Source organism: Corythoichthys intestinalis, chromosome 22, assembly GCF_030265065.1.
Source record: "Corythoichthys intestinalis isolate RoL2023-P3 chromosome 22, ASM3026506v1, whole genome shotgun sequence".
Taxonomy (NCBI): Eukaryota; Metazoa; Chordata; class Actinopteri; order Syngnathiformes; family Syngnathidae; genus Corythoichthys; species Corythoichthys intestinalis.
The window spans coordinates 24,214,590-24,241,384 of record NC_080416.1 but is presented as its reverse complement, the minus strand read 5'-3'; the positions used below and the strand labels follow the sequence as shown (position 1 = coordinate 24,241,384).

The following is a 26,795-nucleotide window of genomic DNA, read 5'->3' as shown; positions in this document are numbered from 1 at the left end:
TCCCTTCCTTCCTTCCTTCTCGTCTGTGTCGAAAAGCCAGCGATTCAAAATGGAGGCCATCAAGAAGAAGATGTTGATGCTCAAGCTGGACAAGGAGAACGCTTTGGACCAGGCTGAGCAGGCGGAAGCCGACAAGAAAGCGGCTGAAGACAGAAGCAAACAGGTGGGCCGCTAACATTTGGGCTTAGGTTGATGCGGTTAAAACTACAAATGCGGCCGCTTCATGTTTTCTCCGACAGCATGAGGACGAGCTCCTGCAAATGCAGAAGAAGCTCAAGGGGACAGAAGACGAGCTGGACAAATACTCAGAGGCGCTGAAGGATGCTCAGGAGAAGTTAGAAGTGGCTGACAAGAAGGCGGCTGACGTGAGTGACATCCACACCCCCAGCACAATTAGTTGTTTTTCACCCAATGAAAGCCTAGCCATGTATTTCCAATACGGTCATATCAGCTGATAAAAGCTGCCGCTGTAAATCAAGCCTCATCAAGGCACAGTGTGCATTCCATTCTCCTCATGCTCTGGATGGAGACCACCCCCCTCCTCATCACCCACACACACGCGCACAGCTGTCGAGGGGATTCAGAGCCCCTGCTTGGGCCATGATGTCAGCCGCTAAACCTCGACCCGTAGCTTAACAATGGCCTCGCTCCTTTTTAGGCACTACCTGATAGTGACCGATCCCAAATTTTGAGCCTCATTCATGTCGAGCACAGTGAATGGAATAAAGTCTACACAACCAATCAAAATCCTTTAAAAGCATTCATTCGCTAATTGAACTACTGAGAGCAAGAGTGGACTAATTCCATTTTTGCCTATTAACTCTTTGGCTGCCATTGATGATGAGTGACGTCAAATCCCTTTTGATTAAAGCAACACTAGGTAACTTTTCAGTGTTGGTCAATATCAGCGACGCAGGTGGACAAAAGCAGTAGTATTTTGCCTTAAGGAAGACGTTACCCATGGGGACCAGCGCACAGTATTGTAAAATCCTGATCTCAAGTGATTCCCAACCACCGAGCCCAGGACCGGTACCTGGTGGCTTATTTGCTACCGGGCCGCAGAGAAATAATAATTTGTTAAAGACCGTAATCTGGCCTGTGCCTCGTGACACATCAATATGCATGGCTACTCTATTGACTAATCTGAGTAGAGATTTGTGTACGTCACCCTCTAATGGTTGGCCGCCATTACTGGGGTGCACACCTATAACAGCCCAGCGCCAGTCAATGTAAACAGTAACGTTAGCTGCTGTTGACTGTGTACTGCGGGCGGCGACGTCTTTGGACAGCTTTTTTACGGGGAAAAGGCTACCTGCTGAACCAGAAGACGGGCCTACAACCAAGTCCATTCTGGATAATTTGTGGCTAAAAGCTGGCAAACAAGTCAACATAAGCGAATGTACTGAGAGTATCATACCTTGTGGCGATTTTACATTTACTGTAATTTTCTGCCACACATTGCCAGTCTGTGAAATAAAGGCCTACAATACACCAGTCCGTGGTGCAAAAAGGTTAGGGTTACTGGATTAAATGGCATTTTGTTTCCAGTGGCTGTGTAAAGGATGAATAGGAAATGAGGTAAAGAATCCAGTTGTGGCTAAACAATAGCAAATGACGATGTTGAAAATAAGACAGGTTTGATTTTTTACCGTATTCCCCCACTTTAGCGCTGACAAGTTCAGTTGGGGGGGCGGTTCACACCAGCTGTTCTTGAGTGTCCTTTTATCCTGGTCGCCTCCCTTTTCCTTTTTTTATCTCCTCGGACAAAACTTTTTGTCTTTTTTGTTGCTCTGCCATCTTTGCAGAATTCGCGCGAAAGCGTTTGCATCGACTTCCGTCTTTATAATGAATGGGGGAAGAGGAAAGTGACGTATACTGTAAAGCAGTCAGCACATTTGTAGCTTTTTGTGTGCGGCAGGGTTCCTGTTAACAAGTTAATTAGTGCCGGTGAAAGCGATCCAGACCCGTCAAGATATAAAAGACGTGTCATTCAACTAGTTGTCAGTCGACATTTCATCACAAATTTTATGAAAATATTTTATAAATGTTGAAAAGTTACCTAGTGTTGCTTCAAGAGGGCTGGCAGCGATCATTCACAAAATGCGCTACTAAGAGCATGAGTGGGGCTAACTCCATTTTTGTCATTTTTAAGTTATTAGCAGGTATTGACAGAAATATATATATATGTCCAATTTTATTTTGATTGGGAGGGCTGGCATTAACCACTCAGAAATTGAGCTACTAAGTGCATGAGTGTGCTAACTCTATTTTTGTCATTTTTAAGTTACTGCCTGCCATTGAAAGCATATTTTGTACCAATTCTGTATTTTAAATTATTATATATGTGAAATAAAAAAAGTAGAACTATGTATAATACAGGTAGACCCCGGGTTACGAACGAGTTCCGTTCTTATGCTGCCAATGTAACACAAATTGCCCCGTAAATTGGAATTAACCATTTTAGTACCCTTGACTACCCCCTAAATATCAAAATAACTATCTAAAAACATGTACAGTGACACCTCTTCTTACGAACGTTTCTTCATATAGAATTTTCAGGTTATGACATGCTTTAACGGGAAAATATATCCTCTTGTTAGAAATATTAGGATACGAAAGGCAAAAATACAGTACAGTTGGTACTCGCAGCTCCCGGAATTTACTGAACGTAACATACTTATAGCTGCTTTGCCATTGGCTATTGCCTAGCATTCCTGATATCCAATTGGCTAAGAGGGACCTTTACTGTATGGGTATGTGTGTTTCCCAGCGTCCTCTGAATTCGCCCCTCACAACTGTGATTTTATGTTTATTGTGCAATAACGTGATTGCAAGGCATGGAAAATGAATGAATGAATGAATGAACATGTATTTGTTACATGTTTTGATGCATTATAAAAGATTTATGTCTGAATTTTAGGGGAGTTGACACGGATTAGGGCATTTACATGGAAAACACGTCTCTACTTACAGAATTTTCAGGTTACGAACCTACTTTCATAACCAATTAATTTAGTAAGTAGAGGTACCACTGTATAATATGTCATTGTACTGTACTCGCCATAACGTTGGAGCTAAGTCCTAACTAGACAGCGAGCTAAACTGTAATCTTTCCTCTCTCGCGCTCTCTCTTGGCTGCGTGACTTCTTCGTGTGCGCAAATACGTTCTTCTTCATGTGTAAATGCGCTCTAACTCGCGCGTACTACCTGCTCTACACTTTCTGCACCAAAATAAAAGCATGCATAAACAAACAAAAGTCAACATAATTATCAAGTACACATTTCGCTAAAAGGCAGAACAGTCACCAGTGTCGTAAAGTCGGGATCACGAAAATCAGGTACATCGTAACCTGGGCACTGCCTCTTTGGAATTACGGCTGCAGGTATATTTTATTTTAGTAGTCGATTAATCGATGAACTAGTTAGTTCGAATAATTGAGTCATCGGATAAGGAACACAAAAAATTTTAAATACCTGAGCTGAGCCTCAAACGGTATAAAAAATCAAATAAATGAGGATCTTAGTTCAACAAAAGAACAATTGGCTAACTTACGTAGCAAAAGTCTGTTAGCCTCAATGCTATAAAGTGCTAACTTTTTTTTTTTACAATGCTCTTAAATGGTTTAAACCCTATTCCCACAAAAAATGGCTTAATGTACAGTACCTATAAACTAAATTACAACTGCACTGTAAAAACATTAGCGCATACAAAAACTTAGCTTATGTTGGTATTAACAGGGATCAGCTGGATTCAGCCATGTGAAATGACTTATATTCACTGTTGCCACTTGAGGGCAGTGTTTCCACCCAAATCAATAAAACTAAATGCAAACACTTTCGAAACAAACCATTACAACGCCACTTTAATTAAACGAATAGGTGAAGCAGAAAAATTTAATCTTTCAATCTTTTTTCTAATCGAATTACTTGAGTTAATCGTTGCAGCACTATTTAAAATCATGTATTTTAGCCTGTACAATGTATGCGCGCAGGCTGAGGCGGAGGTGGCCTCCCTGAACAGGCGCATCCAGCTCGTGGAAGAAGAGTTGGACCGAGCCCAGGAGAGGCTGGCCACCGCTCTCCAGAAGCTGGAGGAGGCAGAGAAGGCTGCCGACGAGAGCGAGAGGTCATCGTCTCCTCTCGAATCTATCGGAACGTATTCATCTCACAGAGAATTTAACATCATGCTTTAATGGCGCAGAGGCATGAAGGTGATCGAGAACCGGGCCCTGAAGGACGAGGAGAAGATGGAACTCCAGGAGATCCAACTTAAGGAGGCCAAGCACATCGCAGAAGACTCGGACCGCAAGTACGAGGAGGTGAGCAGCTCTTTGTGAAATTATCGACTCCCTGTTAGATGTCAATAACTTCCCATAAGGTGTTAACGGTGTGAGCATTGTGATGACACAGGTTGCTCGCAAGCTGGTGATTGTGGAAGGCGAGTTGGAACGTACGGAGGAGAGGGCGGAGCTAGCAGAAGCGTGAGTGTCTCCTCTCAAACTATTGGTTAATAGTCTACGTCTTGCATTTTACAGTACATGTTTGTTGTCTTTGTTTTGTGTGAACTGAAACACACACGACAGAAAATGCGCTGAACTGGAGGAGGAACTGAAAAACGTTACCAACAACCTGAAGTCCCTGGAGGCTCAGGCGGAGAAGGTAAAGCAGCGCAGCTCATGTTAACAAATTCAAATGTTAGGTAGCAGGTTTTCACACATGCTTACAGGAGCAATTTTGTTCATGCAGTACTCCCAGAAGGAGGACAAATACGAAGAGGAGATCAAGATTCTGACAGACAAGCTCAAAGAGGTAGGAGAAGGTCTTCTATTTATTTACACTAGAAGGAAGGGTCAATATGAAAAATGTTGTGTTGCTTAGGCTGAGACCAGAGCTGAGTTTGCTGAGAGGTCTGTGGCTAAGCTGGAGAAGACCATTGATGATCTGGAAGGTATGTTAAAAAAAAAAAAAAAAAAAGAAAATGCAAAACAGTGTACTAATGTTTTAGATGTTTTAAAAAATATATATCACAGACTTCACTATCAGTTGACGGGACACAGGGCTCGGGTCCAATCCTTCGGGGCCTGTTTTAAAAAATTAAAGTATTTTCAAAACCAAAGCCGCTAGCAACCTAAAACCAAAACAGGCACCTACCTTAGGCATATATGAGTCTCCATGAGCAGCGACATTAAAAAAAATTAAAGTCATTCGCTCAAAATCCTGATTTTTTTTTTTTAATATAAGTATAACAAAACTTAAAATGGCTATAAAATCCTCAAAATTTATGCTAGATGCACAAAAATTACCAAATGCAGAGATGATCAACTATATTTGCAGGATCAATAGCAATATTTAACATAACATATAAGAGTTTTTGTTCAAAATAGCAACTTAATTTTTTAAAAATTTCATGCAAGTTTTCAACAGCTGAGAAAATCACCGTATTTTAACATCACAAACTTAATATTTGAAGAAAGCAAGCAGAATCATCTTAATTTTACTCAACAAAACCAAAATTTGCATTTTTCTATATACTGTACATTCACAACTTGTTAAGGTTGAATTCCGTTATTGTGTAGCGGTTCAAAATCCAACGTGGCAGCCGTCACAAAACAAAGAGCTTTTTAAGTTGAAAATTCCTATAAATAAATGCTTAAATTGCAGAATTTCTATAGATACGAATGTAAAAAAGTCTACATTCTTGGTTAAAAGCAAAAAACGGGCAGTTATTGTTCATTTTACGTAAATATTTCAAGCCATTGATTTTTTTCACGTTTCAAACTGCATGCATGCTTCTATTTAATATAATAATTACCTTGAATCCTCGACCAAATGACTCTTGAGACACTCCTGTCTGCTTGTGTGAAGTAAGACCTTTGTCCTGTTACCACCTAAATCCGGCTTTAGAACGCAGCATGTTTGAGTTTATCGCAGTGAAAGTCAACTCAACGTACTGCCTGGGTCGGCCTCCTACGGGCAGGCATTGCGCAATGTCTGTGGGAGCTGTCTCGTCAACTAATGGTGGAGTCTATGTATATATTTATACAGTATATATATAGATATATATAGTATACAGTATATAGTTTATATATATTGTTATTCATATCATTTCAGTTATTATTTTCTGAATGTAGTGTCAGATATATAAAATGTAAAAGAAAAAAAAAACATGATACTTTATGTTAAATACCCGTATTTATTTGTATGGTAAAACAACACTGTTTGTATTCATATTCTGTACGTGACTATTTTTCCAATTCTTGTTCAAATAAGCCTTTTATCTACTGTCATTTGATTTCTTAATTTAACTATTTTATAAAACTATCAATTGTGTGATATTAATTATGCCTATAAAATATTTAATTTAATTTTAGGCTGTTTATATATTTAAATTATGATATATAGATATTGAATTATTTATTTTTTTCATCATTTTACTTTTGTATACATCAGACTTTCATATTTGTTTCGATAATGGATGGATGGATGGATGGATGGATGGATGGATGGATGGATGGATGGATGGATGGATGGATGGATGGATGAACAAAATAATTCTTGAGTGGTTCTACAAACTATGCAGAATTGCACTTTCATAAAAATAATAATAATAATAATATACCTGAGCTTAGCACCAAATAGAAGAAATACATAAATAAATGAGGCTCTAAGTATAACAAAAGAACAACTGGCTAACTTGCATTGCAAAAGTCCGCTAGCTTAAAGGCTATGAAATGCTTTTTTTTTTTTTTTTTTTTTTTTTTAACAAAGCTCTACAAATCGTTCAAACACATATTCCCATAAAAAATCTAAATATACTTCTAAACTAAATTACGAATGCATAAACATATAAGCTAAAAACAAAAATTTACAACTTCATGTTGGCCTTAAAGGCTAATTTATGCTTCTGCGTTGCCGTGACGGCGGACCTACTCCATTAACACAGACCCAATTTACAACTTTACGCCGTAGGCTGACGTGCGCCTCCACAAAATCCTGACTCCAAGTCACATCAATGTGTCGTGACGTGAACGTCAAATGACTGTGATTGGTCCACTCAGAACGTTGTTTCCGGTTCGGCACAACAACACCGCTCTTTTCAAACATTCGCAAAACGTCTTCCATGTCACCTATGCTTCAACGTTTGTATTAACAACTTTTGTTGTTCAATATTAATAACCTGCAGCTGCAAATACACATGTTCCATCTCCGTTACCATTGCCATCTATGAAAACTAAAGCAACTTGACGTATCACGTTTACATTGTACACACACACTCTCTCTTTTCTCAACACAGACAGTTGCCAGAGAGAAAAAAACACCACGTTTTCTGCTAGACACACTAAACACGCTGGAGTTAACTCTCGTAGCTGGAGGGAAACGTTCATGACAGTGAATTTACTAACCTTCAATTTTGTATAAATGCGAAATCATATTGGAGATTATGCCTTCTCGGCAGCCACCTTCCGCAAACATGTTTTACATGTCGGTTGGCCCTCCTCCTCTAAGCCTCGGCCGTCTGTAACTTTTCGGTAGCCAAAGTATTCCCATACCAACGATTTTGTTTTTTTCAATGGGGGAAAAAGTTCAAGAGTTTCACCTCCTCCAGCCACATGTAGCACAGCTGACTCACTGACACTGAGCCACAACTGCTGGGGGAGAGTTGAGCCTTGCAGCTGCAAGCGAGGGATTGCTCCCTGTATTTTGGGACATAAAAATGGATAATACCGTCGGGACGGTATGGCGGAAATTTTTGTGGTTTTGAAATCATGACGTTTTCATACCACGGTATACCTTGACACCGGTAATCGGCTCATGCCTAATTCATTGTTGCCAGAGAAAATCAATAAAACTAAATGCAAACACTTTCAAAACAAACCATTACATGCCACGTAAACGATTCCTCGAAGCACCAAAATTGGATTTGACTTTTTTTTTTCTAATCGAATTACTCGAGTTAATCAATAAATCGTTGCTGCACAAACTGAAACACTTTTACAAACATACTTATCCTTTTTTTGTTGGAAGTATTTGACATACTATAATATCGTTATTTAATGCATAAAAATGCACTTTCCTTTTTTTAATGTCCAAGTTCAACAAATGAAAAGTCATCATAGGAGGTGTAGTTTCACTTCTTTTATTTTACAGTTGTTAATTGTTACTTTTATACACTTTAGTGCAACTTTAAACATTTCTTGTACAAAACATTTTGTACAGATTTAAAGCCCTCTCCATCTGAAATTGAGTACCGTAATTTTCGGACTATAAGCTGCTTTTTTTTCCCTCATTTTGAATCCTGCGGCTTATCGTCCAGTGCTGCTTATTTGTTGATTCATAGGGTTAATGGCTAACACTTTATTTAATAGCAGCGCCATAAGACTGCCATAAGACCGTCATAATTATGACATTGTGCATTAATGAATGCATATGACAGTGCATATGCCATTATGTGTCATCCGGCAAATTATGTCACTAACTCCATTTATGTCCAGCTTGGATCTTTTACATCCATTCAAAAGTGAGAGTGTCAAAGAGACATGTCAGTGTCATGTCATAATCAGATGGTCTTATGACAGTTTTATGGCACCAATGTCAAATAAAGTGTAACCAAATACCATAACTAGCAATGAATGAAACAACTAGAACAGTACCTGAAGAAATAATTAGCACAGAACATGTATTTTTATTAGGGCTGTCAAACGATTAAAATTTTTAATCGAGTTATTTACAGCTTAAAAATTAATTAATCGTAATTAATCGCTATTAATCGCAATTCAAACCATCAATAAAATATGCCATATTTTTCTGTAAATTATTGTTGGAATGGAAAGATGAGACACAAGATGGATATATACATTTAACATACGGTACATAAGGACTGTATTTGTTTATTATAACAATAAATCAACAAGATGGCATTAACATTATTAACATTCTGTTAAAGCGATCCATGGATAGAAAGACTTGTAGTTCTTAAAAGATAAATGTTAGTACAAGTTATAGAAATTTTGTATTAAAAATCCTCTTAATGTTTTTGTTTTAATAAAATTCGTAAAATTTTCAATCAAAAAATAAACTAGTAGCCCGCGGTTGTTGATGTCAATAATTACTTAAACAATGCTCATGGGTGCTGAAGCCTATAAAATCAGTCGCACCCAAGCGCCAGCAGAGGGAGGCAAAACTCCATAAAACACAATTAACAAGTGGGCATTTCACTGTACTGTCATTTAAATCTGTCAGAGCGGGGCATGTGCGTTAATTGTGTCAAATATTTTGACGTGATTAATTTAAAAAATTAATTACCGCCCGTTAACGCGATAATTTTGACAGCCCTAATTTTTATTATTATAACATCTGTAGTGCTGCATTGCAGGCGAGGAGGCATGTTGGACGACAACAGTGTTGACAGCAGGTAGCAGCAGAGGTTTATTGTCTTCCTTAAGGGAGGAGTGATGGCCAAATGAAGCTTCTTGAAGTAATAAATGGTGGTTCATTTGGTATTAAAAGTGTTACCGCTTAATATCTTTTGGTGCAAATATCCCATAATACAGTGAGGACAGCAGCGGCTTATAGTCCAGTGCGACTTATCTATGGACAAATGCTGTTTTCGTGCAAAATTTGGTGGGCGGTGGCTTATTGTCAAGTGCGCCTTATAGTGTGAAAATTACGGTAAATTGTGTTGCTTTTCTGCAGACGAGCTGTACGCACAGAAACTCAAGTACAAAGCCATCAGCGAGGAATTGGACCACGCACTCAATGACATGACCTCCATGTAAGACAAACCTTATGACATTTTGAATCTGTACATTGATGGACAATTTGACACGTTTGTCTTTTTTTGTGTCTTTTAGCTAAACACGCAGGAATCCCCACACCCCTCAAAAAAGCCTCGCGTCCTCTTCGACATGCCGTTTCCGCACTTTCACACAGTTTTTTGCAAAAATCCCAGCCAGCAGTGCCTTTTCGGTCCGGGTAAAACTTCTCTTTGTATTTCTTTGTAACAATATTAAAGTCAAGAGGAGGATCTTGCTTGCCATGCTTTAACAGTGGTGGGATCCGCTTTGGGTATGTGTTTTTTTTCCCCCAGGGACGAAAATGTTAGGTTCAGTTTAAAAAGACGCCATAGTATGTAGTAAAAGTACATGTACTGTATTTGAAATTGCAACATGCTTTGTTGTAAGTTTCATCACATTTGAAAAGAATATTAAGCAAAACTTTTCTAAAAACATTTAAAAGACATAAAACAGTCAAAAAATACATGCAGTATAATTAGTGATTATGTTTACATGACACAATATTCCTAATATGGGCCGTACAAATGTCTGTGATGCTACAAAAAAAATTGGCGAGCTGAGGTAGGAATGTTTTTGAAGTGGAATTTCAACAACATGGATAAAATGAAGGGAAGGTTTTCCTTCTGTTTTTTTTCCCACTAAACATTAGATGTTAACTTGTTGAATGTTATAATGTCACTTGTAGTACTGGTAGCATGCAGCTGTGACAAAATTGTCATAGGTACAGGGCAAAAAATTCTTACCGGCTTCACATACCCACAAAATTTCATCGTATTACCAGACTGAAAACGTAGCCATCCTCAGTTTCGCAGTCGAACTTTAAGAACTGCTACTGAGTCGTCTTCGAAGCAGCGATGCTGGTTTGCTCTCCGTGTCCTCCGCATCACTTTCACATTGTCTCTATAGGTTATGACAAGAAAAAAAACTTAAATGTAGGAATACTGTATATTTAAAACACATTGGGAAACCATAATTATGATTATTTTGTAACAGTTGGACCCCTCACACAACGAACCTATTAAAACACACTTACACGTTTTTAAAGTATTCCTTATGGCCTGTTCTCACTCTCTCACTGCCAAGAAAACAGAGACTTTCACTTTGAGAAAAAAAAAAGACTACAACTCGCACGCTTTTCCAAATAAAATGCACGGCGTGCTTGCTTCAAACTGTTTGTGTGTCACGCCTGTTGAAGTTCATTGTGAAACCTGCTTCAAATGAAATATTGTATATTTAAAATGAGTATCAATTTACCTCAGGTTTATCTGAACTGCCTTTACACAACAGTTTTAAGCGGACCAGGCGGTTGCAGATCCAAACCATGTTGTAGGACATCTGTAGATTGCAAGAAACATTCATATATCACATAATATAAGTAAACTCAAATTGCTGAAACCTAATTGCATTGGGGTAGAGGTGGGTAGAGTAGCCAAATATTTTACTCGAGTAAGAGTAGCGTTAATTCAAAATAATATTACTCAAGTATAAGTAGTCATCCAAAAAAATATACTCAAGTACAAGTAAAAAAGTATTTGGTGAAAAGAATACTCAAGTAATGAGTAACATTGTAACTGCTTATATTTTGTTGGATTTTTTTTTTTTTTAAACAATGGTATTTTTCTCTGACCACAAAGTTATTTATATGGACTTTTATCATAATGATACTGTACAATAACCCACTACATAACCACACTAAGTCAAAGAAATACAAAAAAAAAAAAAAAATTGAATTCCGACGAGAGAAAAAAAATGACATAAATAAAGCATTCTTCGTCCAAACAGCATGACTGCCCTCTGGTGGAGAAAATACATCCTAGTTTGAATAGTGACGAGTTCCTTCATAATTACTATTTTGAAATTAAAAGGATCATATCTCTGGTTTTCCGAGGTCAATCGGTGATAAATAAAAACTGCGAGAGGTTAAAATCTGCACTTTTGAGTCATGTAGAGGGCAGCGCTCTATATCAAATACTTAATTTTTTACGGTGCTTTAAAGACACCACATGATTGAACAGGCTGGCTTGAAGATAGAACGGCAAGCTTGCGTCTGATTGGTATAATGGAGTCATGTGATTATTGTTGCGATGTCTCATTGGTAAATTAGCGGTAGAGCTACCCCGGTAATACACCAGGCACGTCTCTACTCTTGGCATCACTGGTAAAAAAAAAAAAAAAAAAAAAATCAAGTATGTAGAATAAAAAGGTTAAATGTAACGACTCTTGTGTAGCGCAAAGTAGCGGAGTAAAAGTAGTGTTATTTCTTCTTAAATCTATTCAAGTAAAAGTAAAAAGTATATCTTAGTAAAACTACTCTTAGAAGTAAATTTTTCTCAAAAAGTTACCGTACTCCAGTAAAAGTAACAGAGTACATGTCACACGTTACTACCCACCTCTGCATTGGGAACACAATTTTTGTTGTTTTAGGTCTGACAGCTATTTTCAGACCATCCGGAGAGAGATCTCAAGTTCAAACTTATTTTTTCCTTCTTTTTCTTGGTGAGGACACTAACTAAAATGCCACTCCTCTCTTATTCGTGGATAGATCAAAATGACATTTGCTGTGTATACACTGCTGGCCAGAAGCATTGGTACCCCTGCAATTCTGTCAGATAATTCTCAATTTTTTCCCAGAAAATCAATTACAAATGCTTTGCAAAACAAAAGAGAATGAACATTTTTTTTAATCATTATCATTTTACACAAAACTCCAAAAATGGGCCCCAAAAACAAAATTGAATTGGCATCCTCAGCCTAATACTCGGTAGCACAACCTTTAGACAAGATAACAGCGAACAACCTCTTCCGGGATCCATCAATAAGTTTCTTACAATGCTCTGCTGGAATTTTAGACCATTCTTCTTTGGATTTGAAGGGCGCCTTCTCCAAACTGCCATTTTCAGATCTCTCAACAGGTCTTCTATGGGATTCAGGTCTGGACTCATTGCTGGCCACTTTAGAAGTCTCCAGTGCTTTCTCTCAAACCCTTTTCTAGCGCATTTTGAATTGTGTTTTGGGTCATTGTCCTGCCCATGACCTCTGAGGGAGCCCCAGCTTTCTCATAATGGGCCCTACATTATGCTGCAAAATTTGTTGGTAGTCTCCAGACTTCATAATGCCATGCATAAGGTCAAGCAGTCCAGTGTCAGAGGCAGCAAAGCAACCCCAAAACATCAGGGAACCTCTGCCATGTTTGACTGTGGGGACCGTCTTCTTTTCTTTGAAGGCCTTGTTTTTTTTCCCCCCTGTAAACTATATATTGATGCATTTTCCCAAAAAGCTCTACTTTTGTCTCATCTGACCAGAGAACATTCTTCCAAAACGCTTTTGCTTTCTCAGGTAAGTTTTGGCAAACTCCGGCCTGGCTTTTTTATGTCTCTGGTATCCTACAATACCTTTTCATTCAGACACCGACGGATAGTACGGGTTGACACTGTTTTACCCTCAAACTGCAGTACATCTTGAACTAGTTTGGATGTTAGTCGAGGTTCTTTATCCACCATCCGCACAATCTTTCGTTGAAATCTCTCGTCAATTTTTCTTTTCCGTCCACATCTAGGGAGGTTAGCCACAGTGCCATGGGCTTTACACTTATTAATTACACTGCGCACGGTAGACACAGGAACATTTAAGTCTTTGGAGATGGACTTGTCGCCTTGAGCTTGCCCATGCTTCCTCACAATCTGGTTTCTCAAGTCCTGAGACAGTTCTTTGGTCTTTCTTTTCTCCATGTCAATGTGGTAAACGCAAGGACACAGGACAGAGGTTGAGTCAACTTTAATCCATTTTAACTGGCTGCAAGTGTGATTTAGTTATTGCCACCACCTGTTGTGTACCAAAGGTAAGTAACAGGGGCTGTTAATTACACCAATTAGAGAAGCATCACATGATTTTTCAAAGGGTGCCAATACTTTTGTCTGGCTCGTTTTTGTTGTGTAAAATGATAATGATATTAATTTTTTTTCCCATTCTCTTTTGTGTTTTTCCGTTGCAAGCAAAATAAATGAAAATATTACTACCAAAGCATTTGTAATTCAATCATTTTTGGGATAAATTGAACACTATCTGACAGAATTGTAGGAGTGCCAATACTTTTGGCCAGCAGTGTATTCTAAGATTGTATACGCAACAATCCTTGGAGCCAGATTTTTTTATGTTTTTGTCTCAACGCGAGCCTGCTGTCCGAACTCAAAAAAACGGATCAGGACTCGCAAGAGGAGTCTGCGCAAGGGGAGAGGCAGCAGCAGCAAGAAAACAAGAAAGGGGGAAGTCCGAAAAAGCCGCACTGTCGGCAGCCAGGGAAGGACCGGAGGTTGAGGCGGGTGTCATGACTCTCCTAAGCCGAAAAGCGCGTTTCTAGGGCTGACACATGAGAACCGGAGCGGGTGGGACTTGACGCCATCAGGAACTGCAAGATGGCGGTGACGCTGCTGGGGGAGGAGCAATGGCAAGAAGTAGGTACTGTTTACGCGACTAAAAAAAAACAAAACACGACAAGAGACAGAATGGCGGCCGAGACTCATAAGACGGGTACGTCATAACCCGAGGACTACCTGTATACTCATCGATCGTCAGAGGCTGGTTATTATTTTTTTCCTCAGGCCTGATTAATAAAATTAATTGAATAGGGACTTATTGTTGCCTGTAGGTTCTGAGTTAGCTTGCAGAAGGTATGTGTGCTCTTTTTTTGGTTGTGCTTTTCATATCGCTGGGCTAATATGTTTAGCGAGCCGGGCGGCCGTAGTTAATTTGAACTTGTTAATCATTTTTGGGTGCAGAATTCAAAACCAAACTTAATTTTCTATATCACATCAGGTTTTTTAACTGTAGGATCCCCTTCTTTTACTATGAAAAACACAATACTTAACATATGTGCTTGCTTTATTTAAAAATATTCTAATATTGACATCTAACAATAAATGAACGAAACAGGCAATGTTTATTTAACACTATTATGTTTTTACAACACTTATGGTTAGTCACGTGCATGGAGAAATTCTTGATGTCGTCGAGAAAAACAGATCAATTTTGGATTCCGCACGGAAAAGTGTGTTAAAAACAGCTGTCAGACCTGAAACAACTACCTTTTTTTTTTTGTTTTCTTCAAATTGTTGTTCAGGGCTATCCTCCTACCTTCCACTTCCTTCTTGCGTTGAACTTCTTGAAGTTCTTCATGTTGATGGACGATCGAGTCCTGTTGGCCTTCTGTTTGCGCGTCAATGGCTGCAATAAAAACTGCTCAGTCAGCAAAACATTTTAACAGAGAAAAAACAACAACATGGAAGACACTAACCTTGATCCAAGGGTGAAGAAGACACTCCTCAGCCGTCAGTCTGTCACTGCAACACACAAGTTCGCTTAGTACCAAAAAGATTAACTCATTCACTACCAGCCAAGGTATATGTGTTGTATTCACAAAAAATGTGTTGTCGTAGCGATCATTTGATCGCTGCTAGCTTTCCCAGGCCAAATTGATTGTACGATGTGGTCAATGGAACCCATAGAGTTAAATACCTAAAAATGACGGAAAAGACACACCTGGGATTCTTCACCAAGAGTTTCTGGATAAAGTCTTTGGCTGTGCAGCTAGTGGTGCTGAAGCACTGTGTGTCAAATTCGTAGTCCAAGGCCAGAACGTTCCTCAACGTGTCTTCATCCGTCATGCCCTGAAATGGCGACATGCCGCTCAAACTGAGGAAACAACAGAGGGATGTAGCGTCAAAATGTTACCACACACACAAATGTGAATGCTTTTAACTTACAGTATGTACGTAATCACACCGATGCTCCTGAGAGGGAGACAGAACACAGAACAACACATCAAGCTAAGGGAAAAGTGCTTGAAAAATCACAACGTGCAGGACACACAGTGTGCAAGGACAGGAAGTGCACGGCATAATCACCACATATCTGCTGCCGTGCCAAGGGGTTCGCAGTTGATCACTTCTGGGGCTGGACAAGATGGACAAAATATGTTCACAGATTACAATTATCTTACATTGTAACATTAAAATTATTGTGAACAAAAAGAAATGAGTGGAAATTTTGCTTCCTGGACATCTTTGTACCCATATTTGAAATTTCTTCATAAAGGATTCTTCATAAAATGTGTAAGTGAGCTCCCTCTATTGGTAACAACATTAAATTACACTATCTTAAAATGATTTTCTAACCTTTACATTTAAAGCTGTGCTTCTCAAATATTTTCTGTTACCCCCCCCCTCCCCCCACGAAGGCATAAACGTTTTAAGACCCCCCCACACACTCTCTGTCGCCATTGCAAATAGTACCATTTGTCTCTAAAGTTATTATTATAAGTAGACCTCGGCATAACATTGTCCTCTTTTATATTAAAAGAAAAAAAGTAATATAAATCAACTTGGAGTAAAGTAGAACTTGATTAACAATGTTTTGTCTGTAACAGAAACGAGTTAAAGCCCATCAATTTGGCTGAAAAAAAAAAAAAAAAAAAAAAGGCAAATTCAAACTCTAAAAATACACTCAAAGCACATTTTTGACCATTTGATACTAAAAAATAAACTTAATAAAATCAAGCAATAATATTAAATTAAAATGGATTAGCAACATTAACCTACGAAGATAATATCCCAAACAATTTGACCGAAAAACAAAAATAGAACAAAACTACAGCGTCATTTGACAGAGGGACAGTTTTTATTTTTGCTTTTATTTTATTTTATCAGCTCCTTTGCTATATTGTGGGATTATTTTGCACTGACAATGCTAAAAGTGCATGCTGGTTTCCTGATGCAACATTGACAAAGAGGTAAGATTGTTAGCAATATTCGGCACGTTTTCGCAGAAAACAATCAAGCGGCTTATCAATGTGATCATGGTCTAATGTCTTTAAGTGACGTTTTTGATTTGGCTTCCCGCTGCAAACATTTTTAGACACAGTAAACAGACTGGTCTTTCCTCATCTCCTACTGTTTTCTTTTTGGGAAGTACTGATTTAAAGGGAAAGACAAAACCTTGCATGAATGATTTTCACGTGAAAGACAATTAATCATTAGAATAACTTAACTAAATAAACAAAAAATAACATCGCGTACAAGCTAAGCCATTTAGCAGTCAGTTACACCAACGCACATAAACACTGTGCACAAGTACGTTATGTTAAGTAATAATGGCATCAGGAGGAACAGCGGTAAAACTGGGATACTTGCATTTGATTGGCTAAAATAGTATTAGCTAAAATGGTTGCCACCACTAACAAAAGTTACTTCCTGGAAATACTGCCTTTTATTTACCTTTTTTGTTATTACACATCAGAAAAATGAAACTCTTTGTTTTTTACATTTATTAAATAAACAAATAATGGTGTTGTCTGTCCTTTTAAAGATTTTGCTCCATTCTCTGCTCTGCTTCTCCTCACAAGGGTTGCAAGGGTAATGGAGTCTATTATACACCACGGTAACCCTGACCTGGCTTTCAGTCAGTCACAGGGCGATGAGAGACAAACAGCCAATCACGCCAATGGATAGTTTAGTGTCTTCAGGAAGGCCACACCAGCATTTGAACTCATGACTTAAGACTTGTAAGGCAGATGTGCTTCTTACATGATGTGATCTTACGAAATAAAATTCAAAGCTCATTTTATGAATTGAATTCAAAACCAAGTGCTTTCCAAGGCTTGCAAGCACGACATGAATTTGTGTTGTGTTCATCATGTGGAGCAAACTAGTAATCCAATTAGAGTGACACCATTGAAAATGGATTAAACAAAGCCAAGCTCGAGTCAGTGTAGTTTTACAAGTCAGCTCTTATATAAATACTAAACATTTTGCACAAAAGCTTTTTAAAAAGAAAAAGTGAAACAGTATGTTAATGCAGTTTTTACACTCTAATTGTATACAAAAGTGCATACACACCTGACTTAAAATGTTTGGTAAAAATTGGTTTTGATTGCTCTTTAAGTCTCCTTAGGCAGCGGGATCACTTAATTATTTCCCCCCTTTTCTCATTGTTTGCATGCTATCCTCATTAAAATATGAAAACCTAAAAATTTTTGGGTGATTTTAGTTAAAGCAGACACTGTTTTTACATCTGTGTGATTTTGACAAAGATCAGATCACATTTGATGGTGATTTTATGCAGAAATGTGAGAAATTCCAAAGGGTTTAGATACTTTTTCATGACACTGTAATGCAATAGAGTGCAGCTCACCGATGTACTGCGGAGTTCCACTTGTGCTCTTGTACTCCTCCCCGGGTATAAAATGATGGGCAAGGCCAAAATCAATGAGTTTGATACTTGGATGTGGCGATTCTTTGTCCGACAGCATAATGTTTTCTGGCTGAATTTAAACATAACGAGGTCAACATAGGGTTATGCACGTAGCTATTCATCCAAACATGCTACCTTGAGGTCAAAGTGACCAATGTTCTTGCTGTGCATGAAGCCCAGACCGTCCAGAATTTGCTTCATAAACTCGATAGCCTCGTCCTCTGACAGCATCTCCTTCTCAGCAATGAAGTCAAACAGTTCACCACCGCTCACGCTGGAATTCCCAATAGGTGAGTAAGAAAACCTAACACCCTTGTATCAGTACAAATACTGTATTTGTGTTCTAATGTTTCCAAATTCAATATTTATCAACTCATTGGCTCCCAATGACAATGGCAGACGCCCAATTCATTTAATCAAAGACGACTGGCTGTGATCTAGTGCTGCAACGATTAATCTATTAATTTGAGTATTCGATTAGAAAAAAATATTCGAATTCAATTTTGTTGCTTCGACTATTCGTTTAATTAAGGTGGCGTTGAAATGGTTTAGTTTTATTGATTAGGGTGGATACACTGCCCTCTGGTCTGCCTCTTTTCATATGCCTGAATCCAACTGCTCTCTGTTAAGACCAACGTAAGCTAAGTTTTTGTTTGAGCTAATGTTTTTTAATGCATTCATAATTTAGTTTATAGGTATATTGAGCCATTTTTTGTGGGAATATGTGTCTGAACCTTTTGTTAAGAGCATTATAAAAAAAAAAAAAACTTAAGCATTTTATAGCATTTAAGCTAGCAGACTTTTTCTATGTACGTTAGCCAATTGTTCTTTTGTTGTACATAGATCTTCATTTTAAAAAATTTTTTAATCGCGTTTGAGGCTCAGCTCAGTTATTTTCATTTTTCATGTTCCTTATCCGATTACTCGATTATTCGAACTAACTAGTCCATCGATTAATCGACTACTAAAATATTCAATAGCTGCAGCCCTACTGTGATCATCTTTCAAAGCCATTGACAGCACTAGACATCCAATTTGACTTGGAGGGCTGTGAGTGATCATTCACAAATTGAGCTACTGAGAATTGAGTTAATGACATGATGGTTTGAACCCAAAACATGCAAAAATTGTCATTATCCCAGTTTGGCATTCAAACTATAAAGTCATTTAACAAAATAAGCAGTATAAGCTATAAGTAGCTAAATCATGAGAGAACAGAAACACTTTCAGTTCCACTTCTGTGATGATGAGCAAAGTGCAGTAAAGTGCCGTTAACAAAACAGGACATCTCAAAAGCAAACTAACAATTCCAAATTGTGTTCTGAATTACTATCGTAAAAATATGGATAACTTACATCTCCAGGATGAGCACCACTTCTGAGCGACATTCAAAAACATCCTTGAGGGCAACGATGTTGGGGTGCTGTAGGGCCTGGATCACCTCAACTTCCTGCTCCACACGGCTCCGCTCCAGGCCTAGCATACTGCATGAGTTCTTGCGCAGCTTCACGAATTTGCCCGCCCAGTAAGTCCCTGTTGCCAACTCTCGGACCCGACGGACTTCACCGAAATGGCCGCTGCGTATGAGGGGAGAAGTTCCAAAAAAAGTTGAGCTTAAGGTAGAAGTGGAACCCCACAGGGCTATATTTTAGGGCCCCTTTTGTTTGGCATTTACGTCATTTTAAAAATGAAATTAGTGTACACATCCTACCTTCCAAGTATTTCTCCGATCTCGTAGAAGTCCTCCACATTCTCGGGCTTGAATACGGCCATGCCGAGCAACTTCACTCAGTTTTTTTCTTTGTTTTCCGTGGGTGGTTAAATTAAATTCAACCACAGGAGGCACATGATCATCCACTGCATCTGCACCTGAACAACGACAAGTAGGGGTGTGACAATATATCAATATGGTGATATGTCGCAATATTTTGTATCTTAATATGTTATCTTAGTTGAATATTAACGGAGAGCAAGCGTAAGAGGCAGTGCACGTGTGTATGACTCGTGTCATTATTTACACATTATACACACACACACACACACTCTCTCAACACAGAAAGTAACCAAAAAGAAAAAACACCACAGGCTGTATTATGAAAATGTTATTTTGATAGTGGAATACTTTAAAAAACAGTAAGCTAATGGTAGAGAGGAAACTAGTTAGTTGATTTGGCATGCTAACTAGCCACGTTATCAAGCTTACGTCATAGTATTTGTTTTACCATCGCTAGATAGACTAAACACGCTGGAGTGAACTCTCATAGCTGGTAGAAAACATTCACGACCGCGTTTACTTAAATTTTCTGTAAAGTGACAGATGATGGTCATGTAAATTTGAAATCATGTCGGAGGTCCTGCTGTCCTCCGAAATACTCCTAAGCTAGCGACTTTGTTCTTTTTGGTGGGGAAAAGCTCAGGTGTAGTGTCACTGACAGACATAGGATACATTATCAAACGTAGGGGGAGAGGTGAGCGCTGCCGTTCCAAGCCACGGAATGCTCGCTGCATTTTTGGGACATAAAAAAAATAGCTAATACCGTACTAGGGTATGACGGAAAATTTTAGTGGTTTTGAAACCGTTACGTTTTCATACCACGGTAAAACTTGAAACTGGTGACCGGCACATGCTTAGTCGTTACCAAAATTTTCCACTAGACCAAAACTTTTCACTAGAATAGTGTCTTTTATGTATATTGCATCAACTTTTTTCTACGTGGAGGTGAGTGCGAGCTGTAGTAACATTTGTCTGTGTGGAAAGAGTTTTTTGCAACTTAGAGTTAGGTTATTCTTTCCATCATTGTGGTCTTAAATCTAAAAAAAAAGATCCCATTGATGCAGAAAGGTGATACGCAACCTTGATTGTCCCTGTTCCTAGACATGGTTGTCACCGGAAAGCCTGCCTTTAAGTATGAGCACATCAGTTGTGTTCAACTTCCACTTTCTTTGTAAGTTAGACTTCCCTGCTTGCGGCATGCATCTACTGTACAGTTAAATCTAAACCGTTCAAGGCCAGTATGTGTTTGCACAGGGGGAAAAAAACGAAGGGATATTCTTTTAACTAGGAAAGACAGTACCAGGAATAATACAGTTTCTTTCAAAGACCGTGACTCTCTTTTCACCTTCACTTTTAATATTGTGCTACCCATGAGGCTCTTTTAAAAGCATTAACTTTCAATTTTTTTTAATCATGTTTTTTTTTCTCTTCTGTCTGGCATGTTCTCCTGTTCAAATCCAGTAAGTCAAGGAGTGGCCGATCTCCTGAGATTACACACGCACACATACACGCCGTCTTAGTTTGTATGCATGCCGGGCGTTCATTTCCTCTGACATGTTACTTTATTGCGTTTGTTTTATGGCATCAACTCTTTTGTGCCATCAGTTACGGGACAACACGTTGCAGGAAAGTGGAAAATTTCCAAAGCTATGCCATGCGACGATGTCAATCTGATTAAAATACTTGGATTACAATAACCAATTAATCAATTCTTTGGAATTTGGTCGATAGTGCGGAATAGGGTGTTCATTTATCGTCACTTGAAGCCACTGATTCAGACTACAACTATTAATACCACTTTTACTACTACTAATAATAAAAGTAAAAAAAATACATAAATAAGGAATATGTATCTGAATAATGCCAATAATTTTCTTTGTCGACTCTCCAGCAGAATCACTGATTAAGTAATGACTGAGATGAGTTTGTTTTTATTCATCTTTCATTAAATGAATCAATTGTTTTCCAGGACTATTATCTGAATGGAAGGATGTAAATCAGAATGTTTTGAACTCCTGTTTTCACGCTGAGCAGACTTACACTGTACAGTTTGACCATCTCGGGTGGCCGCCTGCGTTGGCATTTGGCACTCCTGCTGTGAACTTGTCAAACTATAATGAGCAGGCTGTCATTTTCACTGTCCTTCTAAATCATTAGCACAGTGTTGACTCTAATTTTGCTGATTTGATTGGCGAACTTTTTTTTTTTTTTGCCTATTCAAGTCATCTAATGTGGACACAGGCTGCCATCAAACGATTATTCCGAAGATTTTGAATGAAAAATCGGGTACGGAGTACTCAGCTGGAAAAAATTTACCCTCGCACAAGTTTTAATAATCTATAAGGAATTGGGGGTGGCATGCCTGGGGCAAACAAAAAAGTGTCAAAGACGTATTTCATTGCTTTTAATTCAAACTAGCTATTTCAGGTAGTGCTGCAACGATTAATCGATTAACTCGAGTACAGTGGTACCTCGACATACGATCGCTTCGACATACGATCTTTCGACATCCCCCTTAAAATTTGACTCGGCATTTGTTTCTACATCCGACGACATGCTCGAAATACGACGACATGACAGCAACGCAGACGAACGCACGGCGAATTTTCTTGAGAAATCAACATAGGTTTCAAAAAGGTTGGTACAGGTGGTGAAACAAGGAAAAAGCTTACCTTTGAAATGATTATGCAAATTATAGAAAAATATGAGCATGGGGTGCGCATCCGTGAATTGGCTCAACAATACATCTCCACGGTCCTCCGACGACCACCATTCGCCAGTCTTTATAAGTTAAGGTGACAATAATTATTGTGGTAACATCGCCAAAGAAATCGCCAGCTTCGTCAGGTTTTTATCATTTATTTCAGAACTTATCCAACACAAAACGCCTACTGTACGCCGTAGTTGACTGTGTTCGCAAGAAACCATGAAAGTAAACTCTTAACCTCACCTCTCCCTCTCTCTGTCTGGTCAGCTACGCGTTGCGTTCAGGTACAGCAAAAAACGTCCGCCAAATTAGAACCCGAGTTGTTACATTATTACAGCAATTAATATTGTATTATTCAGATTTCTATTTATAATTTATTTGTTTTGCTATGTGTAATTGTCATTTGTAATAGTACCAGCAGTATTTATTAAGGATTTAGTGTAAGCGGCATGGAAAATGAATGAATGAATGTAAGTTTTTGGGCTGTGGAACAATTTAATGGAATTATAATCTATTCTTATGGGAAAGTCCTGCTCGGGATACGACCATTTCGACTTACAAACAAGGTCCTGGAACAAATTAACTTCGTATGTAGAGGTACCACTGTAATTCGATTAGAAAAAAAGCTTCGAAACAAATTTTGCTTCCTCGAGTATTCGTTTAATTAGAGTGGCATTGTAACGGTTTGTTTTGAAAGTGTTTGCAGTTAGTTTTATTGATTTGGTTCCATTCACTGCCTTCAAGTGGTAACAGTGAATATGACATAACTCATTTAGCACTGCTGAATCCAGTTGCTCCCTGTTAAGACCAACATTAGGTAAGTTTTTGTTTGAGCCAATATGTTTTTTTTTAATGCATTTGTAATTCAGTTTAAAGGTATATTTAGCCATTTTTTGTGGGAATATGTGTTTGAAGGATTTTTTAAGAGCGTTGTAAAACAACACTAGCATTATATAGCATTTAAGCTAGCGGACTTTTGCTATGCAAGTTAACCAATTGTTCTTTTGTTTCACTTAGGTCCTCATTTATTAATTTTTTTGTATGCCCTTTGAAGATAAACTCAGGTATTTTCATAAAAATCAAAGTGCAATTCTGCATAGTTTTAAAAAAAACTCATAGAATTTTATTTTGTAGTCTTCTTTAATGCACTTTGAAAGTACAATCTTAGCAAGCCTTTGTTTTACACCTCCTTAAATGTATTCTGCAACACATTAAATGTTCCTAATCTGATTACTCGATTATTCGAACGAACTAGTTGATAGATTAATCGACTACTAAAATAATTGATAGATGCAGCCCAGATTTCAGGTGAAGTTGGAAGATTCCCAATGAATAATACATCCATTAAAAAGTTTGTGTCTTGTTAGAATGAGACAGATAAGTTTTAATCTTATGCAATCACATTAAAACACATTCTAATTGGGATAACTCTGACTAACAAACTCATGTTTTAACATCATAATTTATCACGTTACAACATGCAACTAGTCACATCGATATGTGAAAGTAATCCCAGATAGCAGACAGACGTTGAAAAGATGTTGGATCAAAATTCCGCTGTCGATCTTAAATCGTTGAATCAACATCACTTTTGCACCCTCAATTAATGTTGTTTCAACGTTGAAATCCTTACAAAACCTAAACGTCATTTCGATTATTAATAATATTGGAACAATCCTGAATCAATGTTATGTTTTCGACCAAAACGCCTGCTCATCCATAATTCAATGATTTTTCAATCATATTTCCCGGTCAATCATAAATCAACTATTCATCAACATTAGTTCATCAACTACAAAACAATGTTAACCCAACCATTTGTTGTTTCAACGTCACTTGACATCGAAAATTTAGATGTCAACCATACTGATGATTTTGATGGAAACAACATTTATTCAATGTCGGTCTGCTATCTGGGAATACAATTAAATGTAAAAATTATTATTGTAAATGTGACACTAAATATTTGGGGGACGTCAACGTCATAGCAATATGCTTCTGTAATAGACTACATAGTGAGTAGTGTTCAATATTAAAAATGATAATAATAATTAAAAAAACTACACAGCAAGTAGTTTCTGAGGATTTGCTGTGGAAAAAAGCATGCTTGGGCCACATGTGATTTTAAAATGATCATACTCATATACTTTTCATGAAACACAAACCTTATTTAAAAGCACCCCATTTGCTCTAATGGCATCGACTGACACAAAAATATTAAGAAAATATGTATTGCTGAACTGACTGATTGACAGGCATCCATTGTGACATGTGGGCTATATAACATTTACAGTCTTTCTTATTTTAAACCGAAAACAAACATGTAAAAGTGAAATAATTCGAATATTTTGCCTGATGTCTGAACATGTCCATCCTGTACCTGTCAACCTGTTGTGGCATGTCGAGGAAATGAAGGTTAAACAAACTGTAGCACAAGATTACAAAATAAATACATTTAGGCAAACAGTTTGAAGGACCGGGTGGTGGAATGCGAGGAAAGGAAGCTTACTCACCCGGCGTGAGGTGTGTTACTCTCGGCTTGCTCCCGTATGAATGCTCGCTATGTGGCAATCTCACGACGGCGGGGAGGACGACGTATGAGAATGCGGAAACGACTCGCACGTCGCTGATGTCATGTCCGAATTACCATCACGGGGAGTTTTCGGTTTCTACCGACAAGTGGGCGTTCATGGCACCACCCACTAAGAAAAGGAATGTTGTCATCGAACCACAGCAGTTGTTTTATTCGCATATCACCCCATAAATGTCCCAAGGACCGCGTCATTTTTGGTCAAGAGTGCAAAAACGAACGGGTTGATGCGCATTCACAATAAAACCGGAAGTCCTCGGGGGGGTGTAAAAAAAAAAAAAAAAAGTCTGATGGGGACAATACTAACCGCTTGAAACCAAATTTTAAAAAATTTAAAAAAAAAAAAAATTTTTTTTAATAATCTTTCGCTTGTGATTTACCAGTAGGTCTATGCCAGACCATGTCCAAAGTCCGGCCCGGGGGCCAAATGCGGCCCGTGGTCAAATTTCATCCGGCCCCCAGCCTCTGTCCTAAAATCAATAACGTCTGGCCCGCACACAGACTTAATAAATTGGTCAGCAGTACTGCTACCAGCATATGAAGTAGCTTACACACTAAAGGCTGCTCCTCATTTACCCACTAAAAGGCAGCAGCACTCAAGATACATTGTGAGAAATTGAAGCAACTTGAAGCTAGTTTATTTCACAGTAGTATTTCGCAAGAGCCCGAGAGACGAAAGAGAACGCCACAAAGGCTAGTTGTGAGATTGTTGAAATTATTAATTAAAAATAATAATAAAGCAAATGTGACGCACAGAATGGCTTGCTAAAATTTGCTTGTATAATATTGTTCTTAGGGCTGTCAAACGATTACAATTTTTAATCGAGTTAATCACAGCTTAAAAATTAATTAATCGTAATTAATCGCAATTCAAACATTCTACAAAATATGCCATATTTTTCTGTAAATTATTGTTGGAATGGAAAGATAAGACACAAGATATAACAATAAATCAACAAGATGGCATGAACATTATTAACATTCTCTTAAAGCGATCCATGGATAGAAAGACTTGTAGTTCTTAAAAGATAAATGTTAGTACAAGTTATAGAAATTTTATATGAAAACCCCTCTTAATGTTTTCGTTTTAATAAAGTTTGTAAAATTTTCAATCAAAAAATAATCTAGTAGCTCGCCATTGTTGATGTCAATAATAATTATTGTGCTGAAGCCTGAAACCCATAAAATCAGTTGCACCCAAGCGCCAGCAGAGGGCGGAAAAACACCAAAAAACACAAGTAACAAGTGGAAATGACACTTTGCTGTCATTTCAATCTGTTTGAGCGGGGCATGTTCGTTAAATGCGTCAAATATTTTAACGTGATTAATTTTTAAAAAATTAATTAACGCCCGTTAACACGATAATTTTGACAGCCCTAATTGTTCTACGTAAAAAACGTCAGCCAAGGTCGGCCCCCCACATTTTTACGACACCAAATCTGGCCCCCTTTGCAAAAAGTTTGGACACCCCTGGTCTATGCTAAATCAAGTTGAGAAAGTTTAGTAATTCATTCACTGTCATTGACCGAGATAGACATCAAATCCACTTCAAGTGTGATGAAGAACATTGATCATGTTTGACTGCCACTGACTATGTCCAATCCATTTTTGAATGTTAGGGCTGACAGCGATCTTTCAAAAATGGATTGGACATTTAGTGTCCTCAATTGCAGCCAATGACTTAAA

At 38.1% G+C, this 26,795-nt stretch overlaps 2 protein-coding genes across 3 annotated transcripts; one reads left to right on the top strand and one right to left on the bottom strand.

Annotated features, from left to right (window-relative positions):
* tpm3 (tropomyosin 3) lies at window positions 1-10,024 on the top strand. The gene is made up of 10 exons (XM_057828066.1): window positions 1-163; window positions 240-365; window positions 3,993-4,126; window positions 4,202-4,319; window positions 4,411-4,481; window positions 4,584-4,659; window positions 4,747-4,809; window positions 4,879-4,948; window positions 9,694-9,772; window positions 9,852-10,024. The coding sequence occupies exons 1-10, from the start codon at window positions 50-52 to the stop codon at window positions 9,853-9,855; spliced, it is 855 nt and encodes a 284-aa protein (XP_057684049.1). The 5' UTR covers window positions 1-49; the 3' UTR covers window positions 9,856-10,024.
* Window positions 6,801-25,280, bottom strand: si:dkey-240h12.4 (death-associated protein kinase 2). 2 transcript variants are annotated; one of them, XM_057828065.1, is made up of 13 exons: window positions 25,033-25,280; window positions 19,750-19,907; window positions 19,394-19,615; window positions 18,174-18,312; window positions 17,979-18,108; window positions 15,695-15,743; window positions 15,554-15,580; window positions 15,330-15,482; window positions 15,085-15,130; window positions 14,925-15,014; window positions 11,049-11,129; window positions 10,828-10,869; window positions 6,801-10,694 (listed from the first exon to the last, which is right to left on the bottom strand). In XM_057828065.1, the coding sequence occupies exons 2-12, from the start codon at window positions 19,809-19,811 to the stop codon at window positions 10,867-10,869; spliced, it is 1,002 nt and encodes a 333-aa protein (XP_057684048.1). In that variant the 5' UTR covers window positions 19,812-19,907; window positions 25,033-25,280; the 3' UTR covers window positions 6,801-10,694; window positions 10,828-10,866. The 2 variants fall into 2 exon arrangements, with proteins under 2 accessions (XP_057684048.1, XP_057684047.1); XM_057828064.1 differs by lacking the exon at window positions 10,828-10,869 and having other exon boundaries at window positions 25,033-25,278.
* Window positions 25,281-26,795: the final 1,515 nt, after the last annotated feature.

Excerpts from the sequence above, each read along its gene's own strand:
- tpm3 (XM_057828066.1), top strand. The coding sequence starts at position 50 with ATGGAGGCCATCAAGAAGAAGATGTTGATGCTCAAGCTGGACAAGGAG. Across the intron at positions 366-3,992 it reads CTGACAAGAAGGCGGCTGAC|GCTGAGGCGGAGGTGGCCTC; the intron begins GTGAGTGACATC and ends GTATGCGCGCAG. Across the intron at positions 4,320-4,410 it reads CGGACCGCAAGTACGAGGAG|GTTGCTCGCAAGCTGGTGAT; the intron begins GTGAGCAGCTCT and ends GTGATGACACAG.
- si:dkey-240h12.4 (XM_057828064.1), bottom strand. The coding sequence starts at position 19,811 with ATGGCCGTATTCAAGCCCGAGAATGTGGAGGACTTCTACGAGATCGGA. Across the intron at positions 15,744-17,978 it reads TGGAACTCCGCAGTACATCG|CCCCAGAAGTGATCAACTGC; the intron begins GTGAGCTGCACT and ends CATCTTGTCCAG. Across the intron at positions 15,015-15,084 it reads TTCTTCACCCTTGGATCAAG|CCATTGACGCGCAAACAGAA; the intron begins GTTAGTGTCTTC and ends TTTTTATTGCAG.